Here is a 25,080-nt window from a genome sequence, read left to right as displayed (position 1 = left end):
TATATATATATATATATATATATATCTCTGTGTGTGTGCGCCCGCCCCGCGTACCCCGACCTATTGTTTGACATCCACTGTATAAGACCCCTCAAGTCGGAGATTCAAATCTCCTCTGACACGGTTGACCTTAAGAAGGTGGTACTCAAATTGTTAGACACATTAATAATAACTAGAGGCTCTTATAATAATCTCTGACCATTCGTTATATATCTATATCTATACATACATACAAACATAAACACATAAAGTTAGTTTTTTTTTTTTTTTTCAGTTTAAATCATGATGTAACCTTTCTCATTAAATATAGTACTACATTCATCATTTGTTTCATAATCTTTATGAAAAAAATATGGAGCATTTACATACATACCACTCAATATCTATATATTTACATATCTAACAGCAAAATTTTAACTTTAAAAAAAAATGAAATAAACCTTTTTCATGGAGAGATAAGATGTTATACTTATAAAATTTAAAATATAGGTGTTAGATATGTAAAAACGAAACAATTAAGTGGTATATTTGTAAATCTTCCGAAAAATACACCATGATAGTTGCTGACATGTACAAATATGAACAAAATGTTCATTTGTTCAACGACTAAGTTATTAAATGCTCTATACTTATAAGATAAGTACACTAAATAAAATTTTATTTACTAAAATTCATTTAAAAGATATTCATTAATAACTTATTATAATTTAGTATTAATTTGCACTAAAATTAGATGTAAATTTCATATCTAATTTAATGAATTAACTTGACAGTAGTTTTATATATTATTTTATTATAATAAAGTTTACTTACAACTTATATATTATTTTACATAGTTGATATAAATTAGTTAGATGCTAATTTAAAATCAATTCAACGGGGGTTATTTAGGGTCTGTTTGGAGCAGCTGCAGCTTATCCAACTTATGCTGATAAACATATCAATTAATTTGATTCATACAAATATTAATTAATATTTTTGAGTTCTTAGGTTTCGCTGAAATTTATGTATTTATTTTTAAGAAAATGTTACATCGGCATATTCTAATAAAATTTTGATTAAAAAAAATTTCAAAAAAGTTATTAAAATTTAATTAAAATGAGTCTTAAATTTATAAATATAATATAATATATCAATAAACATTTTATTTTATTTTATAATGATCTAAAATAAATTTTAAAATCTTAAAAGTCATTTTTACACACTTAACTTTTTAACGTCAATTATCTTTATATAAAAACATAAATTATAATATTTAAATATTGTCAACAATGTTATTTTCAAAGTTAGTTAATATAAAAATGGGCAAATAGGAGGTCCTTTTCACAAAAGTTTCAAATCTCGCCAAATTCGTCTGCTGGTATGCGGAAGCAATCAACCGTTAGCTCCGGCTAGGAGATCGATCCGGGACGAAGACTTTGGACGCCATTGTTCTCCCTTCGAGGTTCTCTAGTGTTCTTCCTCCTGCTATCTTCACCGCCGGCGAATTTTTTTATTTTCCAAGATCGATTATTATGAGGAACATCACGCCGAGCCTACTACTCGTTTTTTGCATCATTCTCGGTTTAGTTTCAGGTGATTTTCTGCTGTTATGTCATTGCAAGTGATATGAATTTTCTCTTTTGTGGTGCTTGTTGTGGGCATGGAGATTGATTTGATTAGTTAAGATCATCAATGGCAATGCATAGAATCTATCTTTTTCATTTTTTTTTTCTTGTGAATTTTGATCAATAAGAGCTTATTGCAGAACTTTTATTTAGATTCTGTAGCTTTGAATGGAATGAATTGCTCCTTGTTCTAAGATGTTCGTTAGGAACTTTTGGTGAGTTTTGAAATGCAGAAGCTAAACTGGGGGTTTAGGAGTATAATTATGATGTTTAGGGTTTTAATTCTAATGAGATGTAGTTAGGAACTTATATGACTCATAAGTACAGAAATGGAAGAAATATATATCTTTTTGGTTTTTTTATGATGTATGCACGATGATTCCCTTTAGACCAAAATACCTCCGTCTATTAACAAATTGAGTTAGAATTCTCGTTCAATGGTTACAAAGAATTTTGATCATTTTAAGAGCTTATTGGTCCTTAATCTTCTTATTACTTTCTCTGTTTTTCCCTTGGAACAATTTTCATGAATGCTATCTTTCTTTATCAATTATTGTTGAAGATTAAATGATCGGAAATAGGTTTTATAATCTAAACTTTAAACCGCTTCTCCTTTAGAATTTAATTTATCTGCTATAAACTTATTATGTTGGAACCATCCTCCAGCTATATTCATCTTTGATCCATGGCTAAATCATGATAGAATAATCTGAACAATTTTTTAACGATGTTCAGACAACATCGTTATTTGAATTTTATTCTCTTGATCCATCTTTCACCTATCCTTTGACTAATCTCCAAACTATCTTCAACATATAATTGAGCAATCATCTAATCATCTTTGATACATAATAGAATTTTTTTGAACCATTTTCAAACAATCTTTGAACCCTCTTTGAAGCTTCTTCGACCCGTATGCAATTGTGATCAAACTTTTTTGAATAAAGGCATAAATGGTTCAAATATTGCTCAGCGCGAGTTGAGCGATGTTCAAGATGGTTCAAATTTTTCTTAGCATAGTTCAACCATCGTCAAAGGTAGTTTGGCCATAAACCCAGATGATTCAATTATTGTCAGTTTAGTTCGAGGAGATTTTTTGTTCTACATCACCTCTTTCAGGATTAACTTGTTTGAATTATCAGAATGTGTATTCAAGTATTTGATTTAATTTTACTAGTTGAGATGCATTGCAGTGCTTGTGCCACAAATAGAGTCGAGATGTTATAGTGAAACTGATAAATAATTTGGGGCCAATGCTTTCATTGTCCAGATTGGAAGATTCTTTTTGGGCACTTCCTTAAAGCTCATGAAGTATAATTTTCTAGTACTCTCATTCATCATTTGTTGCTGGGGATGGCTAATGATGACGAGAATGATGAGTACTTTATTATGTTCAATATCAAAAGGTTTCTGGGGTTGTGCTTTATTTTTATTCCATTTAAAATTCAATAATTTTACTTCTTTGCAGGAATGTTTTCATCAAAGTCTGTTATTCTCAGTTCTATTGAAATTTTCAAAACTCATGAATGGCTTTCTCCTCAACCAGTCATCTACTTCCATTGTCAAGGAGAGAACAAGATCATTTTGCCAGACGTGAAAGAGAAAAACTTTGTTTACAAGTTCAAGGGCATCGAATCATGGCAGGTTCGTAAAATTGATTAACAACTCTGCTTTGCTTGCTTTTATTGGTAGCTAATTATTGACTATTCTAGTTTTTCACATAAAATTCTTGCAATTTTTTTTCTTAAAATTTTTAGTTTTGTATGTGTTACTTCACATAAATTATCTTCCAGTGTAAGGTTTGTTGATGTAGATCTATAATAATATGCACTAAATTATGCAAATGTATGGAAATTTGTAGACAATACACTCTTTTTGACAACTTTTTGTTAACTTGGATCAACATCTAAAATATTAAGAGATTCAACACTGATGATAAATTAATAGCCTTATGCTAGAAATAGCGCATGAATATTCAACAACATAAGAACTATCTAATCAACTGAAAATCATGCATTTGTAGAAATGTTGATTTTATCTGACTTGAAGATAATTTATTTTTGCATAACAAGCAATAATAAGATTTAGAGAGCAAAAATAAGTTAGGAAGAAAAGAAGTTACCAAATCTGTAATGTTTAGAAGATGATTGCTTCAAGGCAAGAAAATCAATTAATGCATTTCCTAAGGGCGATGCCACACTTGGCCGTGTGACCTAACGCTTGGCTGGGTGACCCAACACTTGGCTTGGTATGGGCTACCCTTTGCCATGGAGTGCGATCTAGCACTTGTTTGGGTATGGGCGACCACCCATCACTAAGGTCGGCGATCCAGCGCTCGGATGAACTCTTCTGAAACAGAGTCATTTACAATCCAACGTCCAAGAGGGATGCAACCACACCCAGATAGGATCATTTTAGTGTTGGAAACAAAGCATCCAGAAACTAGGTGCTCAAGACGGATGATTCAGCGCCAAAAACAGTTTGAGTAGTTTAGGCATATAAGTACTCGATGTGGAATTTGGAGAAGCTCTTGCTAGTGCATGAACAAAGGTGAAAAATTGAACGAGCAGTGTGTGTAAAAGAGCATGCAAAATTTTGTATGTGGATTTTTGTTTTTTTTTCTTGTGTGATCGAGAGAAGAGTGTTCCTAAGCCCTATGATTGTAGAAAGAGTTTGAGTGTGGTGTAATCTGTACATTTCTTTTCATTTCGTAGTGTATTTTGGTGTGGTGTGGCTCCATGATTTTTTTCCCATTCTCAAGTTTTTCCATATTAAAAATTTGGGTTCTATTTTCTTGGTTTCTTGTTTGTGCTCTTCTATTCAATTGTTTGCTTCAAATCTCTCGATTTTTTTTTTTTGCAAATCTAGGGAAGTGAAAATATCCTTCCAATAAGTGGTATCAGAACATCGGTTTCCTAAAGATCTCTGATTTGAGGGGGAGCAATGGCCAACGAAATATGGTACAAGGTGAAATAATACAGTGATTCGAACTATGCATTCTAGAAAATGCATGTTGAACATTTATTGTATAAAAAAAATTATACTGCCACTGGAAGGAATCATCAAGAAGTCGGAATCGATGACTCGGGAAGAATAGAAAGTTCTTGATCGCATAACACTATATTTAATCTGTCTTTCATTTTTCTCATCTATTGCATTTAACGTTGTGAATGAAAAAAATACGGTGTATCTCATGGCTGCACTAATAAAGATCTATGAGAAGCCCTTGACTTCAAACAAAGCTTTTCAATGAAGAGATTGTTCAAAATGAAGATGGTAGAAGGTATTTAGGTGACTAAACATTTGAATAATTTTAACAATATGACTATCCAATTATGTTTTATGGGCATCAAATTCAATGACGAAGGTAGGGCACTGTTAATCCTATCTTCATTCTTAGATAGTTGGTTACGACATTAAGCAACTCTTCAGGTATTATGAAGCTAAACTTTGATAACATTGTAAGGTTAGCGTTAAATAAAGAAGTCCACAAGAAGGTGAGTGGTGAAACTTCAAATTATGTGTTGAATGTTAAAAATAGAGAAGGAAATCTAGATATAAACACAGACGATGAAATATTAAGTCTAGAAGAGGAAAATTCAGGTCAAAAAGAGAAAATGACGGAGGTGAATGCTAGAATTATGGTAAGAAAGTTCATTTCAAGGACTACATAACTCCGATGAAGGTTGGGGGTGGAGGTTGAGACAAAAAGTTCTCTACAAATATCTCCACAAATGAAATCCAAGTTGGCTCCCTTATTTTCTCTCTATATAGTATTGAATCTTGGATAGTAGATTCATGTGCATTTTTTAATGATTGCCCAAATAAATAGATGTTTAAAAACTACGTTCAGAGTGATCTAGGTAATGTGTATTTGGGAGATAACAAAACTTGTAGTATTGTATGAAAAAGAGTAATGTTGATATTAGGTTGTCAAATGGATCAGTCTGGAAGCTCAGTGAAGTTACAAATGAAATCCAAGTTGGCTCCCTTATTTTCTCTCTATTTAGTATTGAATCTTGGATAGTAGATTCATGTGCATTTTTCATGCTTGCCCAAATAAATAGATGTTTAAAAACTACGTTCAGAGTGATCTAGGTAATGTGTATTTGGGAGATAACAAAACTTGTAGTATTGTATGAAAGAGTGATGTTGATATTAGGTTGTCAAATGGATCAGTCTGAAAGTTCAGTGAAGTTAAACATTTTTCATGTTTAAAGAGAAATTTGATCTCGGTGAACCAGCTTGCAAGAATAGGGTATATGATTACATTCATAGGTGATTCGTGGAAGGTGATCAGAGGGGTAATGGTGATGACTCGAGACAATATTAAAGACACTCTTTACCTGACAATAAGATGATTAAATCTATTGATGTAGTTGGAATGAAGATTAATGCAGGTGTTTGTAACTGCAAACTTGATCATATAAGTGAGAAATGTATAGAGTTCTTATTTTTAAGAAAAAATTTTGTTTAAAGTTTATAAAGTTCAATTTTTGTGAAGATTGTATCTATGACAAGTAAAAAAAGATTCAATTTTTTTCTCTTTATAAGCAAGGATTGCATCATCAGGAGTTAGCAAATCTACTGAACTTTCCTCTTTACACCCCCAAAACTTCGTCCTCACAATCACAAAGTCCATTTAAAAAGAAATAATAATAATAATATTCTCTTAAAACACAATGTAGTGTGCCTGGCCCCGTCCAAAGCTACGAACACCTTTATGCCGTCAGCTTTTCATTGCACCTTTTGTTTACTAATTTTTCATGCAAACCGTTAAGCGAAATTTTTTAATTCGTGAAAATTTATTACCAAAATAATTGATGACTAACTTCTTTTTTTTGTTGTCTTGGCAGCCAATAGCAGGGTTTCCAGATAAAAAATGCAAAAGATGTGGGCTTTATGAATTGGATAGACTGAAATCTGATGATGTGTTTGATGAGTGGGAGCTCTGTCCTGATGAATTTCTTGAAGGAAACTACGTTCATTACAAGCAGAAAGAATTTAATGCCACATTCGCATGTACTGAATGCATGACCAGAGTCGGTGAGTGTTTCCTCATCTGAAAGTTCGATTTTTTACAAATAACACCTTATGAATTTATACATTTATCAATTGACAGCTGTTGATCTAAAAAAATATCTTTGGTACTTTTTTCATTGATTAAATTATCCTTTTTTTAATTAAAAACTCAGAAATATAAAACTGCTTTCTTGATCAATTTTTTGATATATTTTTGGGAACTGTACTTACACAATACCACACAATTTTTATGCATTTACATATCCAACACCCAAAATTTGGTATTTACACTCAAAATACCTTCTTGTCATAAGCCTATGCATGAAAAGATGTATTTCACTTTTAATGAGGTGTGACGGTGATATTTTCGATGTGATGTTAAAGATATCAGTGTTTTGCATGTAAATATGAATGTTTGGGTAGTAGATATGTAAATGCATAAGAATGTTGTGGTATGTATGTAAATATGCCCCACAGAGTGAACCATCAGATAAGAAATCACACCTGGCTGTTGCTGTGCTCCTTGGTGCCTTGACTTCATTAATGGCTGCTTCTGCAGCCTTTGGGATATATAAATACTGGCAGAAGAGGAAGAGGGAACAGAACCAGGCAAGATTTCTTAAACTTTTTGATGAGGGTGATGACATTGATAATGAATTGGATCTATAGTTCATTGACAAAAATAAATGCTCAAGAAAAAAGCTGCCACTTTTTGAACCAACGGAAGGGTAAAATTTTAATCTATGCGTTTTGTAAAAGCAGCATTGATTCAATAGATTTTTTTTTTTATTTAGGTGTTTGATGTGTAAAAACATAAGAATTGTGTAATATGTATGTAAATTTTCCAAAATTATATGGAATTCTCATGTTTTTTCTTATGTTTATTTGGAATACACCCTCAAAATAATAGCTATAGAACATCATATGAAGGTAATTCTATAAATTAGGAAAGCTTTGAGACATTTTTATTTGCTACAAAAGAATAAGGTTGTGGTAAATAATATGGAGCCTTTTCATGCCAAAGCCGCTATAGCTGTGACTTTAATCCGTTTTAGCTTTTGATGGCAATGTAGAAGCTATGGACATGTTACCTTTCAATCTCTGGAAAGGATTTGACATTTTTATCTTCAATCACCTACAGATTGTACATAATAATTCAAAGGGATAGTTACAAGCAGAGCAACTGAAGCATTGCTATTTACAAATCAACCCATTGTTATTATTTTTATCAAATTCTCAATGATTTGTTCTTGACATGCGTAAATGAATCGGATCGGCAGTTATGTAAAATGTTATTTGTTTTTGTTTTTTCTTTTTTTTTTCCTTTCTGTTCGACTTGCTTCTATTCTCTCTCTTTTCATTCGCTCTGCTCCTCTCTCTTATTCGTCAATCTTGCTTTCTCTCCTTCAATCACTTTCTCTATATCATCTGCTTCTTTTATTGTGCTTTATAGACTTGTCCATTATTGAAATGCTTCTTATACGTGCGTTTGTCTCCACATTCATACAAGTATGCATCCCTCTTAGTTTTACACATTACTTGGCACCACAATATTTCTCATAACTCATCTTGTAGATAATCAAAGTTTAATTATTGAAATGAATTAATGGGAACCCCTATTCTATAGAGCTCTATTCGTGTCTATCATTTAATCATGCATACACATCTTAGGAAAAATTAATATTTATAACAATTCTAAATTACTACATAATTAATATTAATATTTTAAAATATTTCTAGTTGTATAAATTCTTTGTGATATACTATCAACTCACCATGTCCACCTCTAAAAATGTGCATGTGCAATTTCACTATAATAAAGTTTCTTCGAAACATAAGTACTCAATAAATTTAAGGGAAAAAAAAAAAGAAATCACATCACTATAATCTTTTTACACACAATATGTATTGAGCTAGTACAACAACAACAACAACAACAAAGCCTTAATCCCACTACGTGGGGTTGGTTACATGAATCCTTTTTCTCCTTTTTCTCCATTGGCGTCCTATTTAGTGTCATATTTTCATTTAGTTCTAGTAAATTAAGATCATTTTTAATACAATAAGCCCAAGTCTTCCTAGGTCTACCTCTGCCTTTCTATGTATTGAGCTAGTAGCATGAAGAAAATTGTAAATGCCTCCATTACCAGAAGTGCCTTGATGTATATTCTTCCCTCTCTTTCAAATGTTCACCATTTATAAATATACAGCGACAAACAAACCATGAATTATTTCTATCAAATTGAGGCGAAAATATCTTAGATGAATTCATGCAATGTAAACAAGCTAACTTTTCAATAGTGCTCCATCTAGATAGCATTTCACACATACAAAAATTACTTATTGTCTACATTAATGCTACTTTCTTTAAGAAGTTATATTTCATGAGAACGTCACACAACATGACACATGTTTCTCAAAGAATTTACACCATCTATCAAAGATTACGAATACACACCAATCCTCTTGCATACTCGAGGCTTGCAAGGGTTAATCAACTAAAGTAGTTGCAAGCATTTAAAAATTTTAAATCACAGAGCAAACAAAAACTCTAGCAACAAGATAGAAATAAGATTAAAAATCAAGATGCCTTCAGAAGAACACTAAATTTTAATACATGGTACCTAATGAAACAGCCAAAACCTACACAAAGAATGCATTTTCCGGCTTCTAACCAACCAAGCCTATGTACCTTGGATTGTGACTATCTATGCCACAAAGCAAGGGCTTTTACCAACCAAATAATCAACGAGTGAATTTATATCCATCAAGGCATCAATGCTTGGATTTCACTTATCTTTCCCTAAACAACACATAACAATTTCCCAAGGCTGAGAAATTCTTTAGTAGAATGACCACAATAGAAAGAGATTAAAAGTTATGATTATGTTTACTAATAACCACAATTAGGGTTTCTTGGTGGTTGTAGCCAAGAGGAAGTTTGCCCTAGGTGTTGAATAGAGGCCTATGCTTCTGTCGTTGTGAGAGGCCTTGTTCAATTTTTGGGGTAGAGGATGACCAAACATTGTAACTTCTTATGCATGTGGAAAGCATGTATTGTTTATGACAAATGCTTTTTGTACCATTGCAAACGTTTCATTGCAAACATTTATATAGGTATATACTACCATTAAGTCCTGTAAAGAAAGAACATTTACAGATTATAATGATTTTTAGTATCGCAGCTGATCCCACACCAACATCATGACAGAAACTATACAATTCACTCTGACTTCCGCATGCAGGATTATGTTCAAAGTCTCCATTGTTGATAGACATACATACAACGAAAATAATAATAATAAAACAACAATTCTGTGGAACAGAAAAGGTGATATGAACTTGGTACAACTTCTACGAGTAAATTCTGAAATTAGCTATGGCACCAATTTATTTGGTTTTAAGGTGCCAAAATGAACGTTTTTAAGCAAAATATCATTACAATAACAGCCTTTCATAATTTAAAACCACCAAAAAATTAACAATTCTTACAAATCCTTAGCATACAACATAACACGCTGCTCGGAAAAGCTGCCCTCAATTCTTGGGGTTTGTTTGGGTTAACTTTTGTTTTGTGTGTGTTTTTTAATTAAAAACACTCAAAATATATATTTTGAGTGTTTTTAAAAATACTTAAAACATGTTATAACATACCAAACATGCTTCATTCTAAGTAAAAACATAAACAATACAAGAAACAAAAACAAAAAATAATCCCAAACTACCCCCTTAATTATTTGCACCTTCAGCATCAACTTTTCTCTAAGACAAACTATACCAAATTAGCCCACAATATAATTGGAATACCTGCCATCCCCTCATTACTTGAAAAAGGAAGTTAAAAGAAGAAAAATCCAAACCACCAACACCAGAAAATCTCTGCTCATCGTTTAGAGAACCCAGACTTACCTAAGCTGTGATGCCTGTACAGGACTGGGCTCATGCACGAGAATATAGAAGGCTTCCTTCGTTTCTCCCCGAATAAGAAAGTTCTGAGTGGAACCTTAGACCTTGTGGAACAGTGCCTAAAATTCTGGTACTGCTGATACCCATCTGAAACTGAGAGATCAAAGCTCTCCCTCAGATTAGAGAGAGCCTTCCCAACCTGAGACTGAAGAGCCTTCACATGGTCCAAACCAGTTTGCAATTCCATATCAACTTTGTTGTTCTCTTGCTGCATGTTGAGCAGTTCGCCCTGGAACTTCGCCGCTAGGTATGGACTAAACTTGGAATCGTCACCCTCCGTATCCGACGAAGCTTTTGAAATCTCTTCCTGGATGTTGCAGAGGGATGTGAACCTGCATTGAAGCTCTCCTTTCAGCAATTCGTTTTGTTCCAACCAAACTTGGAGCTCTGCATGGAGCTCCCTTAGCTTCTTATCGAGTGGCGGGGTGGTTTCCTTATTTGATGAATGCATTGGGGATGCAGGAGCAGATTTATATTCCTTGGGATCCTTCATCTTATCCACGCAGGCTTCCAATTCCTTAAATGACATGTCGAATTTTTGAATTTGATGATATGAGGTGCTGAATCTTAGCCAGAAGCTGAGGTTCTCATTGAGAAGAGTGTCAAGTTCAGTTCTGAACTTTTCCTCGATCGATGAATTTGAGTTCTGCTGATCTAAATGGCATAGTTTGATCTCTTCTTCAATTTCGGCAGGATTGACTGAGAGTTTTTGAATGGAGCTTCCATTCTCTTCTTCAATCATTTCATTCTGAGAGGTTGTTGCACCCTTGGAAGAAGTGTGATGGAGCAATTTCCTCCTCAAGTCTCTGATCTCCTGATCCTTCACAGCATTCTCGCTCTTCAGCTCCTGAATCTGAGCCATTGTCTCAAAATGGTATTCTTGGTTCTTTTTCTCCATCTCCGCTAGCCTCTTCTTTGTGTCTTTGTACTTGTGGAGAATTGAAGAATACCCATACAGTAGCATATTTTGTCTGCCTTCTGGTCTGTTATGCAATAGCTTCTGTATGTCTGGAATATTATCCCTGTCATCAGACTCCAAATCCTTCAATAAAGATGAAATCATTGCGTTCTGTTGTTCTATCTTCACCATCCATGACTTAACAAACTCTGACAGATCCTTTTTATCTTGCTCAACCTCCTGCTTCCCAAGAACCTCATCTTCCTCATTTACTGCATCACCTCCTTCATCCATGATCTCCTCTTTAACCTTTTTGTTCTTCTCCAAGCTTTCAATATTTGAGGCCGCAGGGCTACCATCCTTCTCCTTAAGGCTGGAAGATTCCATTTTTTCTGACATAGAATTAAGACTATTGCAACCTTCTAGAAAATGAGTTTGTAAGATCCCTTTCTCATGATGCATGATTTTCTCAAGCTCCTGAACTCCATGCAATTCATTTTCTGCCTGCCTCAGCCTCACATTCAAGCTGTTTGAATCAACAAACATATTAGCTTTATCTTCTACGATGATTCGGAAGAACTTGAGAAGCATATCAGTCTCTGATCTTAGCCTGTGTAATTGTGCTGTCTCCAATAAAACTGCTCCCTCCAACGTAAAGACTTTTTCCACAAGTTCATCAATCTTCTCAGCGAGCTCAACAGTTGATGTGTCGGAATCCATCTGGAACAACTGCTTCACCGGTGTGCACACAGCGTGCAGGTCCAGCCCCTCATTTTTAAGTTGAAAACCCTCTACCCCCTTATTACTTTTTTCTTGTTCGACGGTCTCCTCCATTTCTGGCGAGCAGTTTTCATCCATGAGAAACTTTATTCTGTTTTTAACTTCACTGATTCTTCTATATTCCATCTCCGCTTCCTCTCCTGATTTCTTCTGTTGCTGCTGTAAGCTGACTAGGCTTTCTTCGCATGATTTGATTACCGTGCCTGCCATTAATGCCCGGGCTTCATTATCATCAATCATAGAACTCACGCTATACTCGCCCTGCAAAGCACATACCTCACCTTGTAAATCAGTGATCTGGTTTTCAATCTCCCATACTTTCGCCGCGGTACTTTCACAAGAACTCTTAACAAATTCTTTCTCAGTTTGGAGAACAAGGATTTCTTTCTGAAGCCTGTCAACTTCATTTTGTGCATTCTCCTTCGTGACATGAGAAATAACTTTCTTATGGTGCTTCTTTGAGGCAGCCCATGTATCTTTGCTTTTGTTTCTAAAACTGATCTGCGGCGCCTCCCCGGTCGGTGGCTTGTTGGACTTACTGATATCAATGTCTGTGAAAGCTTTTGGAGGGCCATCTTCTTCATCATCTTGCATTGAAGACTGGAATTGATCGGGGAAATTTGATGCAATGGTATGGTTGGCCTTAAGGAGTTCGCCGGATATGCGATCATACCGATCCGCCAGAGCTTTATAAGTTTTGTAAGCATCTTCGACAAATCTGATTAGTTCTGGCCTCCTCTGGTAATACATCTCTGCCTTTTTCGCGAAGGAGTCGGCATCCACTTCTATGAGCTTGATCATGGTTTTCACCTTCTCCTCCATTTCTGCAAACATAGATAATCTAAGCTCTTCTTTAGATTCAAACTGTGATATGAGTTCAAGTCAACATTGAATCAAATTGACCTACAAAATTCAGTTAAATTTAGGCCCAAGTAACTTGAACTCACCTTTGATGACAAACTGGCTCTGCCAATTTAATTTCAGATTTAGAACAAATTAGTAACTTGGTAAATTTACATACGTAACACAAAATTCTAATGTATTTACATATCAAACACCTAACTTTAGATATTTACATTTATCACACCTTTGTGCTATAAACCTATGCATAAATGGTGCATTTGATTTTCAAGAAGTTAGTAAAGTGATATTTTTGATGCGTCGTGAATGTAAATATTAAAGTTTAGGTGTTAGATATGTAAATAGCAAGAATTGTCTGGTATGCATGTGAATGCCCCTAGTAATTATTGTCAAGAAATAGGCAGCATGCTATTAATCAAAAATTGACTACATCTCAAATGGAACAAATGCTAGATAAACATTCAATGTTATAGATCAAGGAAGATCACATACATACCACTCAAGTCCAATCTATTTACATATTTAACAACATAAACTTCAATTTTTGCATGAAAATGGGTATAAATGTTAAAAAGCAGAGTTTAGGTGTTAGATATGTAAATACATAGGAATAAAGTAGTATTGATGTAAATGCCCCCCTTGAATTACAGCAGACATCTTCATGGATGCCCAACTTCTGTTCTTATTCAAATTTATCAGAATTTCAAGATTCACCTAAAAATCATTAACTATTTGCAAAACAAGAATCTTCTTTGCACATTGGCATATAAAACAAGAATCTTCTTTGCAATTTAGAATTCACTAATAAGCAGGATTAATCAACCTAATTACATAAGAACCCACAATAAATTGATCCGAAAAAAGCAAATGCATGCGATTAAAGTTGCATAGAAAACCTAACCCTACAATCTTTGAATAATTTCTCTCTGATAATCACTAAAATATAGAAAATCGACAAAACCATCGACTGGCATCTTACCCGGCTCGAAATTATAACCCACAATTGCATCTAGGGCAATTTAACTCAAATTAGGTATCATCAGCAAGCATTTGAAATAAACAATTTGAAATCTCAAATCTCTGTCCATAAATCCAACGTAAATATAAGAAAACTACAGAAACCCTAATTTAAAAAGGGGGAGGGGAGGGAAGGGAATGACCATGGAGGTTGGCATCAAGCCATTTGGATTGCTTGGTGAGGATGTTGCTCGCCCACCACCAGGAATAAGCGTTGCTCGCTGCTCTCCGCAGCATTTCTCCTTCCGCTCTCTCCTTCTCTTTAGGTCTTCAGCTTTCCAGACTTCAATGAGGCGTAAAGCTCGACGGATCAGAAGGCGGAGATCATCTGACAAGAAGGGAGAGAAGGAGAAGAGGGAGAAGAGAGAGGAAGAGGGAATAGGTTGTCTGGGGTGGGAAAGAGAAATGTCAGGCATGACGTTCTCGACTTCTCCGGGAGGACGGCGAGATTTCGAGGAGGAGCGATGCAAGCGGAGGTGTCCGGCCAACCTACACGAAGCGTGAGTTGGCAACAGGGTATACGAAAATTTTATAAATAGCACCTAATTCTTATGCATTTATTTATCTAACACTTAATTTTTTATTTTTTAAAAAATAAGCACCCTATTTATGTAAATTCCCCAAAAAGAAGTTGTGATTTTTCTCATAATCTACTCTAAAATTTTATTTTATTATAATTTATTGATTTTGAATTTTGAATTATAATCATCCAATATGTATTAAATAAATATTAATTAATGAATTATACAATTAATAACTAAGTTAGAATATTTATGCTTTCACAATTCATGATTTTTTTTTAATTCCAATTTATTATTTTTTTTAACTATATCATTTCTGATTTTAATGAGTAAATAAAAATTAATTAATTAAAATATTGGAATATTAATTAATCAGAAGTTCAAGGAGGTATAATCAATAAAATATAGAAAGATGATCTTGTTTTTATTTTAAAAGTGAAGTATGTTTTTTCTTTTGTTGAATTATAGTTTTTTTTTTATTTTAATTTGATTTGATGATTTTAATCAATCTTAGAATAATACATTGATTTTATCATTACATATTGAGTTTTTTTATTTCTTAATTAGTGAGTTAATTTTTTTTTTTGTTTCTAAGTTTCTAATGCTTTGAATTTTTATAATTTTTATCATTAGCAATTTTTTCTTTTATCTAACACTATTTTGTTGAAAGGTTATTTGATATCTCATATTAATTACATTATCATTGATGCGTCAAGATATTTTTATCATCCAACATGAATCTCGATGTATTTTGAAAATTAAACATTCTAAATTCAAATTCAAGATCATCTAAGGCCTCGATTCAACAAATTTATGATCAAATTGACCGTATTGAGTAGACGAACCTGATAATACTAAAGTTGGGACAATCTAGTCCACTCAAGCATAGATCAAGTCATGGAAGTATATTTGGAAGCTTCGGATCATCAATTGAATGGTTAAATGAACTCTAAATTCAACATATTTATAATCAAATCTAGCGTCACGATGAGAGGAATTCCAAAGCCCATTTTTGAATGAAAATTTAGCAATAACTTTCGGCTGCCGATCAACATCGACTACCGTATGTCATCAGCACTTGTCGTCGCCCGACCTCATACCGCTTGTGACTCTTGCTTGGAAACTTTGTGTCCCAAATACGATTGTAATGTATAACATCAATATTGAAGTCCCGATGATAGTTTTTGACATCCATAACTGGCTAGCCTCTAACCACAACCAACCGTCACCAGCTGTCACCACCTGCTACCACCGATCACTGGCACTAATTACCTCTGCTTACGATCATTGTAGTCAGAAATTGGTGGTTATTCCTAACATTTGATTTCTTCTTTTACAACGCATTTCCCCTTTGTGGTTTTTCTATATAAAAAAAATCTTTTTATTTTCTATTTTATCTATGTGCACTGGATCATGGTGTAATACTAAGAAACTAAATACCAGTCTACAATTGTTAATTTTTTTTGCACACAACAATCATAATATTTTTTTTTATGCTTTGTACTCGAAAGATATGTAAGGATTTATTCATACATTTCTCGGCTTAAAATAATAATAATAATAATAGATGTACTCAATGCTTTGGACTACCATTCATCTATTTTAAAAACTTAAAAAAATTTAATTGCATTTATATGTTTATTTATTTTTTATATTTCAATTATCATATTATTATTATATTATTCAAATCATATTAAGTTAATTTTATGTTTATAACATCCGATTTAACGTCCTATTCAACTCCAATTGAACCAATAAATCTTGAACATTTCCTTTCAGTTCGATCTCCGATCTGAGTTTCACAACATTGGGATTTAATTGAAATAATATGAGATTATAAAAAAAAATTCTTTTTAAAAATTGCATAAGAAAAAGATCATAAAAATTTGAGCACTTATTTGATCTCCTTATGTCTGTGATAATAGGAATGGAGATGAAAACAATGAGACAATGGGCGTCCCTGGTGTCACTAAGGGTGTAAACGAACGAACACGAACGAACAGAGCTTGTGTTCGTGTTCGGTTCGTTTAAAATTTAGTTTGTTTGAAATAAGCTCGTGTTCGAAATTGTTCGTGAAGTCACTGTTCGTGTTTTTTTCTTAACGAACGAGTCGAACATGAGTTCGTTTCTTAACGAAACACGATTTATTGGGGAAGGACGAGCCAGTTTGACATCTCTAATATTAATATATATTAATTATATATTATATTAATTATAAAACTTATATTATATAAATATATAATATTTATATTAATATATTATTATTATTAATTTATTATATATTATAATTTACAAAATTTAATTTTTTAAAATATCATAAATTTTTTATATATAACTATTTTACAACACGAACAAACACATCACTGTTCGTGTTTGATTCGTTTAACTAACCGAATGAAACAAATTTGTTCATGTTCGTCTCGTTTACTTATCGAACGAATCGAACACGAACTCATTGACGAACCGAACACGAACTGTTCGCGAACAATGAGCTTTTTTGACAGCCCTAGGTGTAACCAGAACAATATTAAATAAATCAGGGCACAAATGTAGCCTACCAAATCTTCTCTTACAAAAAGTACAACTCCCCATGTTTAGAAGTTGTTGTTTTCATAACTTCTTAAAGGAAAAGCCCAGCAAACATAAAACCAAGATATTCAGAAATGGAATGTAATTATTTTGGCTAAGTTGACTTGCATTATGTTCTTCAAAATCATACCACCAAAATCTTATGTATTTACATGTCTAAAACCTAGACTCCTTTTCAGCATGCGTAAGGGGGCATAAATGTAAACATTAGAAATTGAGGTAGTATATATGTAAATACATGGGAATTAAGTGGTCTGTATGTAAACCTTCCAATCATTAATTATATGCAGCAATGCCCTGGATTATTGCTATTTAAACAAGAACAGGGAGGTTTGAATAATTCCTGATAAATTTAAGCACTGGAACAAAAGCTTGCTTGATTGTACTGAACGATCCATCAAGGCTGGAGATCATATATGGCATCATAGCAGCCATTAACTTCCAAAGCCTAAAAAAATGCCATTACGCTTGCAAGGTCTTACATTGAATATGGCTCCCCATTATTAGAAGTAAAAACTATAAAAAGCTTCAAAAAGCACATAAAATATCAAGTTAATTGCACTTTTAATAGATGTATTCAGCATGGTGGTTCAAACAATAAAATATCATGCTGTCACTATCAGGTAAATCCATCCTTATGTTACGTCAGCCAAAATAGTCCAGTGATAACCTAATCAGAATATTCCAAGAATGTTATAGAAAAGCGCGATGCCGCAGCTGAATTCAACTAGCTCGACTAATTCGGTCAATCGAATTCAACTGAATCGATTATACAATGCACCAAATGTTAGCTCAGCCAACTTGTTGATTAATTCTTCCTAAAATATTTCTTACTGGAGCCCTAAAAAAATTTTATACATAGGAATTGGGTGGTATGCATGTAAATGCTCCTTTAGTTTTTAGGACTCCAGTAAGAAATATTTTAGGATTAAAAAATGGGTACAACTTATGACTTGGAGTTTGACAAAATGATTTAATAAAGCCACATACTTGTACTCTTAACTTCAAATGTATATTCATATTAATGTATACACTTAAAATTGAAGTTCGCAGTGACTGTGGACACGTCTTAAATATGAAGTTACACGTAGAGATCCCTAGATGAACAACAAAGATCATGCTAGATAAATTCTCATTGGATGAGATAAGATATTCTATCATTAAATCTTTCAATTTTATAATTATTATTTCATCCTTCAAACTCTTCTATCCCTAATTTGTTATATCTATTTTTTTTTCTTGGTGCTTTCATTTTCCAAGCTATTTTGGTGAATTAGGGAACTTGCCCCATATAAATAAGTTTTCTAAGAGTAAAAGAAATACTTGGCATGTAGACCCTACTCGGCTCAGTTGTCGAATATTAGGGACGGCTTTGAAGAAAATTTTTCTAAAATATAACACAAACAAATAAAGCTGAAATCAGTTAACCTAGGGATTAAAGACCACAAGATGTCGCCTTAGCTGAAGTTGAAAACTTACAACTACTTCATGTAGGAGAGCTATGATTCCCAGAAGAAGGATAGTCCAAATTTAAAGAAATCATTTGAATTCCTTTATAACCGAGTTATATTTCAAGGAAACAATCCATCTAGTCGCCAAAAGAAAACAAATTTATTTTTTACTGATAACACTCGAGGAACTCACCCAATAGGATCATCTATTATAAATATGATAATAACGATGAGCTAACAATCTATGAGACAGCTCCCTAAAGATGAAACAAATGCCCCTAAGACGGAGTCAAATAGGCAGACAAATTGCCTCCAGGATTATTCTCTGTAAGAGAACTGCTAGCCTCCAAATACATGAATGGTTAATCAATAGTGAAATACACCACTGAACTTTATCTAAATAGCTGTCATTCATAATACATCTAACGAATTAATTTTTGGACAAGAGAAATATATACTTGTCTTATTCTCTTATAAAGATGCGCAATGCATAGCTTTGTGTTATTCAATTTCTTATTTTTTTCATGATTTATTGTCAAAAAGATAACATAATCAACGAACTAAATATATACACCTAACAAGACCTGCGAAGTGAGTAAGGGTCTAATTGACCCAAGGAGTTGACCCGGGAAGTTGACTTTCAGAGTTTATCACACAAGTACTCATTGTATTGAGTCAATAAAAGAGTATTAGCTAATGGAGAAATAACATATGTCCACCTTTAAGTATGGACCGCCCATTCTCTACATCACATACGTCTGGCATTGTGAGGCTGCATATACAGATACCATATTGTACAAAATCAATTAATAGTCACTTTGTAGTGCAACAAAGGAGAAAGATCACCTAGAGACCTATAAATAAAGATGAACTTCCCTCTTAAGGGGAATCCTATCATGACCCTCTCTCACTCTCTCTCTTCATTCTCTAGCAAGAGAGTGTGCATTCCATTCCCTTGTGCTTCCTCAATAGGTCTCACCTAGATTGTATGATCTCACGCACAATTTGAGATTCAACATGTAACTATAAATAATCTTTTACATTTAGAATATTCTCAAAAGATCAACATCTCTTCCATAAGATTAAATTTAAATATATAGTACTCGTGAGTTGGTGTGCACAAGGCATACTTCAGAGGAAATGGTATAGATAGTTCGTTAGGAGCAGAAATCTTAGGTGTGATAGGTCCAATGGAATGGTCGTAATATTCCTAAATATTCAAATATCTATATAAAATCTCATGCAATATTTTTGGAGTGTTGTGATATTAATCTCTCACTTAAGCCTTTTAACTAAACAAATAATTGTGATATAACAGCCTAATGGCCCAAAATTTAGCCATAAGAATTATAAACATTATATAATAATCAAACACGCTATAATCACCTTGTTCATGATTCTTAAATTACTTGGAGTTGATCCCTATAAGCATCTAGTGAAAAACACAGCTCTGTAAGCATATGCTTCTTGTCAACCCATTTAAGTTTAGTCACAAAATATTGCCAATACAATTAACAATGGCTAAATAATTTTGATTTTGTAGTATTCAACTATGAGAATAATAAAAATCGCAAGCCTCAAAGATGCCTTCTAAATAATCAATCAAATTTGAAAACACTCGAAGATATATATCTTATCGAGAATAGGAATAAATCCATAACTCACATAATTTCAATTAAATTGCACTGCATTATTTATCTGTTGCTTGTCCTAAGTACTATTTCTTACTTCTAAGTGACATGATGATATGGCCATAAGCTCTTATATTAATTTGATGCAGAAGATTTTATTGTCTGAAATTTCTAATGCAACCAAATGATGCAGAGGAAGAAGATCACAATAATCAAATTAAAATTCGGATCAATAATTTCAAAGGACGCAATTAAAATAGAAGCTTAATTTCTTTTGATGTAAATAAAAAATATGAGAAATTTATGCTAAGAATAATTTAAAGATTGATTAAATAAAAAAAATGACAAAAAACTAAAAATCATAAGAAATCTGAGAATTTATTTGTAATACACATTACAAGTAAAATCCTAGTTTAAATAAATTTGGCAAAATGAAGAGCAAACAAAAGACCCCTAACAAATTATGTAAAAGGAAAGAAAACAATAAAAGCCATCAATAAATACATAAAATTTGGACCTCATCGCTAATAACTCACAAGATTAAAAGGGTAACTAAAAATGTTATGAAGTTTTTTTAAATGGCTAAAAATCATTATATAAGAATGTTATAAAGAAGATTCCTGTAGTTGGAGGTCCTCAATAGCCATATATTTTTTTCAAAAAAATAAGAAAACAATCACTATTCAGTTCAATGCAACACATGATACAGGAATCACAGCGACCAGAAATAACATCAAAGATTCAAGCAAAAGAGAACAGAGTACACAAATAATATAAAAGGCCATTGACTCAAGCTCAAGCCTTCTAAAGTGATTGGAGTGAGATTAGAGTTCTAGGTGAGATTGACAGGAAAAGGAGAACAGAAAAAGAATCAAATCAGAGACTTCTGAGCTCTATTTCACCTCTCAAAAGAGCTTTTTGGGATGGTGGGCAGCCCGGGACTTAAATACTGTTTTTCGGTCTTACACCTAGCCGATGTGGAACTTTTTGTCCGTGACATTCTCTTCCATCCAATCACGTGACGCCCTCGCCACGGATCGGCTCCACCTAGGGGCCCACTCGCCCTTGGAGAAACCTGGGACAGACAGTAATCTGCTCTGAGACCACTTGTCAACTCCTAAAAGAGTTCTTTTGGGGTGGTGGGCAACCCAGGACTAAAATATTATTTTTCAGCCTACACTTAGCCGATGCAGAACTTTTTGTCCGTGACATCTAGCTCACTATTCTTCTTAGCCTATTTAAAAATAGCCTACTAACAGAAAGAATATGACACCCTCAACCCCACAAAAATCACCACTTACGGCACTTGTTTCCACTATGCATTGCATCTAAAGCAGGCACAACATCTTGCCATACTTCATGCCTGAGCGGGCAGAAGGAGAACAGGCTACCAGGAAACACCAGTAAAATATAAATGGAAAAATTCGTCACTACATTTGTCTTTCAATTCTTATAACAGAAAGCATCAAAATTAGAAATGTGATATATCAAAAGCGTATAACATTGCAATACACATTTCATGATGTTTGGATAGCTTATAGCAATAAATTGAATTTGAATGTCCCTAGCATTGTTTTTATTTTTATTTATTTTTATTTTTTATTTTAATTTATTCACAGCATAAAAATGGCAGTTACACTTTATCACACTCAAGCAAAAAAAGAAGGAAAAGATTAGATGATGTGGGTTCAAAAACAGAAAGGTGCAAGAACCACCTGATCAAAATTCTAAAATAATTAAAAAAAAAAAACAAAACCAGCGTTTAGCTTACCTAAGGACAGGTATTTGGCTTGTTTTCAAGTTTCCATATACCAATAGGCAAACAAAATAACAAAATTTTTAGGTGACAGGACAATGATCATAAAAGTATTACAGATTAAAGGTGGAAGGTAGCAAACCCGACGTCAAAGAAAACATTTTTTTTTTTTACTTCGAAAATTTCAGAGCTCAAAATCCACCTCCCTGAGAGCCACCTCTGCTGCCTCTTCCTCCTCGTCATCAAGAACAAAGTACTGGTTCCTCTCAACTGGCCTAAACGTATAGAAAATGAAGGTGTAGAATGCAAAGCTGGCAGCCTCCTCAGCGGCCACGCTCACCCACCGGTATTGGTAGGCAGCAATTGTCTTAAGCGCGTATACCACAATCCTAGTGAAATACAAGTACCCGATCAATACAATGTAGAACTGCCTAAAAAGTGTAAGCTTGGCTAGAGTTCTCGCAGCCTTTCCATCAGTTTTCGAGGTCTCCCTCAGTGTTCGGATTGACCACACTATAGGGAACATAATTGCACAGCAGCAGATGATATCAATGAAGAGGAAGACCTGGTTCCAGGTAACCCAGTCCTGGATAAATGGTCCAGTTTCCCCGATCACAACAGACGAAATGTTAGCGATAACCTGGAGGGGGATCACAATCATGAGAACCTTCTTCTCTCGCTCCTGGAGGAATGGTTTGAGGAAAGACCAGCCGGTCCCTATGAGGATTATGACGGTAAAGAGGAGAATGCCCTTTACAAACTGGAAAAGGTAGAATAAGACGTCCCAGCCATGGGGCGTGCCTGTGACCCGGATGTAGTGCTGGTCCTCAGCGGCACAGATGAGGTTAAGAGCTTTGGCTAGAAGGAGACCTGACATGATCTGATGGATCCGATGGGCGGACAGGCGATTCTTCCAGAGAGAAAAGTAGATCCACACGGCAAGGAAGACGGCGTAGACGAAAGCGAAGAAGAAGTAGATCGAGGGGACCGAAGCCAAACCCACAGAGAGATAGTCACGGAAACCATCAGCGTTAACATTATACATCTTGGTGTGGACGGACATGCTAACCTGACTCTCAGCGGCGCAGTTGGCAAAGTAAAGACCGTACTCGTCAGGGTGTGTGATCGGAAATGAGTGGTTGTAAAAACTGGGCAGCGATTGCGAGAGATCACGGAAGGTGAAGAGCGGGTTGACGAAGGGGCTGGAGAGAACGCATGAGGCATCTCCATCAGGGTTAGGGTTCGAACTGGGAATTTCTTGCTGGGATCCGTAGATGGCCTGAATGAGCTTCTCATCAGATAGGAGGAAGAAGCCGAGGAGCGAGGGATCAGGGGACGACAGCGACGAGGAGACAGAGACGTCGGAGACAGCAATATCAACGAATCCGCGCATAGTGAAGCCAAATTTCTCAAAGAGGATCACGGGGCGGGAGTCTCTGGAGATCTTTAGTTCTTTTATCTCCGCCACGCAGGCGGAGATCAGGAACAGAAGTAGGATGCGGTGGAGAATGGAGCTTCTATCCATTGACGACGAGACGGTGGAGACGGAGCGTTCAGTGCTCCTCCGGCGATCTTTGAGGGAGCCCGGGAAATTGAGAGAAGGGGGATTCGTTTGATCGGAGAGCAAAGAAATTGGGATAAAAATGTCTGCCGTTCTCCAGCTGTTAAAGTGGGTATTTATATCAATTTTGAGGGGTAGATAAAATGTCCATATTTACATTTTAGTATCTAAATTTATAGCAGCAATCAATCTTTAATTTGACAGTAAAAATACACCTCAAAAAAACAAAGTTTTATAATTTAATTAAAATATTTTATTGGTTAGATATCTAAATACATAAAAATATTGTGGTATGTGTGTAAATTTACCTTGTTTTTTAAGTGTTAAATTGATTTGGGTCGTTCAAAGCAAGTTGAAGGGCTAGGATCTGTTAAATCCAAGAATTGTTGAAGAGCCGAATGGATTCCATCTTTATTGTTCTTTAGGAGGGATCGATAATTACTATAATCTTTTGATATCTTGATATCTTCATAATCTTTTATCAGTTATATAGACATTTGGCAGGTTATGAATAAGGTTTATTTCCAACATTTAAGGCAAATTTCAAAGCATCATCTCAAGACAATTTTTTAGTAAAAAATGTTCAAATTTTAATTAAAAGACATTCAGAACTTAAATTTCAACAAATTTACAGTTAATCGACTCAATGACACGGACCCCACTGCATCAAAATTGGTCTAATCCGAGTCAAACAAAAATATGATCAAATTGTTAAACCAGTTTAAAAGATATAATTGAAAAATTGAATGGATTTTGAATATGACATGCTAATCAAACCGAGTGACTCGATAAGACTAATCTAACAAGCCCAATATACTTCAATTTCGATATCATTAAGACACTAAAATGTTCATTGAATACCGTTTGATCAAAATAATCGCTCTATGTAGTTTATTAAGAGTGATTTGAATTACTTCCTTTTTTGTAAAATGTATTCTATAAGTAGAGCCCTATCCCCTCATGAGAAGGGAACTAGACCCTGAGCAAGGGGAAGACCAGAGCATAGAGAAGAGGGAGCATTAGCCCAACATTCTACACCATAGATTCGGCCAACTCTGGTCGCCCTGCATTCAACCCCCTCCGCCTTCGACTGATTTCACCACTTCCGACCACATCCTTCCATCGTTCGCCTCTTGCACCTGCAGTTACCAATCACCTTCGACCACCGTCGACCTCTCCTTCCTGCGGTCACGAGTTAACATCGCTCGCCAATTCTGATCCAGCGTTGCCGCCTCCGACACCAGTTGCCTTTGCCTCCAGCCAAATCCGGCCACCTCCGCCTCCTCTTTGCCTCCAACCAAATCCAGTCATTGCCCTCAGGCAAACTCCGGTCGCTTCTGCCCTTCAGCCACCTCCGACCTTCACCATCTCCGTCCAACTTCGGCCGCCACCGCCTCTGATACCTCCGACCACCCCCGCC

General features: G+C 34.6%; 3 protein-coding genes across 8 annotated transcripts; 1 reads left to right on the top strand and 2 right to left on the bottom strand.

Moving 5' to 3' along the window:
- Window positions 1-1,343: 1,343 nt before the first annotated feature.
- LOC110018644 lies at window positions 1,344-7,418 on the top strand. 6 transcript variants are annotated; one of them, XM_020716008.1, is made up of 5 exons: window positions 1,503-1,575; window positions 2,878-3,013; window positions 3,154-3,251; window positions 6,464-6,653; window positions 7,120-7,418. In XM_020716008.1, the coding sequence occupies exons 2-5, from the start codon at window positions 2,914-2,916 to the stop codon at window positions 7,296-7,298; spliced, it is 567 nt and encodes a 188-aa protein (XP_020571667.1). In that variant the 5' UTR covers window positions 1,503-1,575; window positions 2,878-2,913; the 3' UTR covers window positions 7,299-7,418. The 6 variants fall into 6 exon arrangements, with proteins under 6 accessions (XP_020571669.1, XP_020571670.1, XP_020571668.1 ...); XM_020716010.1 differs by lacking the exon at window positions 2,878-3,013 and having other exon boundaries at window positions 1,344-1,575; XM_020716011.1 differs by lacking the exon at window positions 2,878-3,013 and having other exon boundaries at window positions 1,344-1,575; window positions 3,076-3,251; window positions 7,215-7,418.
- A 2,609-nt stretch (window positions 7,419-10,027) lies between these two features.
- On the bottom strand, window positions 10,028-14,641 carry LOC110018643 (protein NETWORKED 2D). The gene is made up of 2 exons (XM_020716006.1): window positions 14,295-14,641; window positions 10,028-13,097 (listed from the first exon to the last, which is right to left on the bottom strand). Exons 1-2 carry the CDS (start codon window positions 14,386-14,388, stop codon window positions 10,513-10,515), a joined length of 2,679 nt encoding a protein of 892 aa, XP_020571665.1. The 5' UTR covers window positions 14,389-14,641; the 3' UTR covers window positions 10,028-10,512.
- A 7,449-nt stretch (window positions 14,642-22,090) lies between these two features.
- Window positions 22,091-23,751, bottom strand: LOC110018642 (protein GPR107-like). The gene has a single exon (XM_020716005.1). It carries the CDS (start codon window positions 23,622-23,624, stop codon window positions 22,284-22,286), a length of 1,341 nt encoding a protein of 446 aa, XP_020571664.1. The 5' UTR covers window positions 23,625-23,751; the 3' UTR covers window positions 22,091-22,283.
- Window positions 23,752-25,080: the final 1,329 nt, after the last annotated feature.

The sequence above is a fragment of the Phalaenopsis equestris genome, unplaced genomic scaffold, assembly GCF_001263595.1.
Source record: "Phalaenopsis equestris unplaced genomic scaffold, ASM126359v1 Scaffold000030, whole genome shotgun sequence".
Taxonomy (NCBI): Eukaryota; Viridiplantae; Streptophyta; class Magnoliopsida; order Asparagales; family Orchidaceae; genus Phalaenopsis; species Phalaenopsis equestris.
This window is presented reverse-complemented; position numbering and strand designations above follow the sequence as displayed.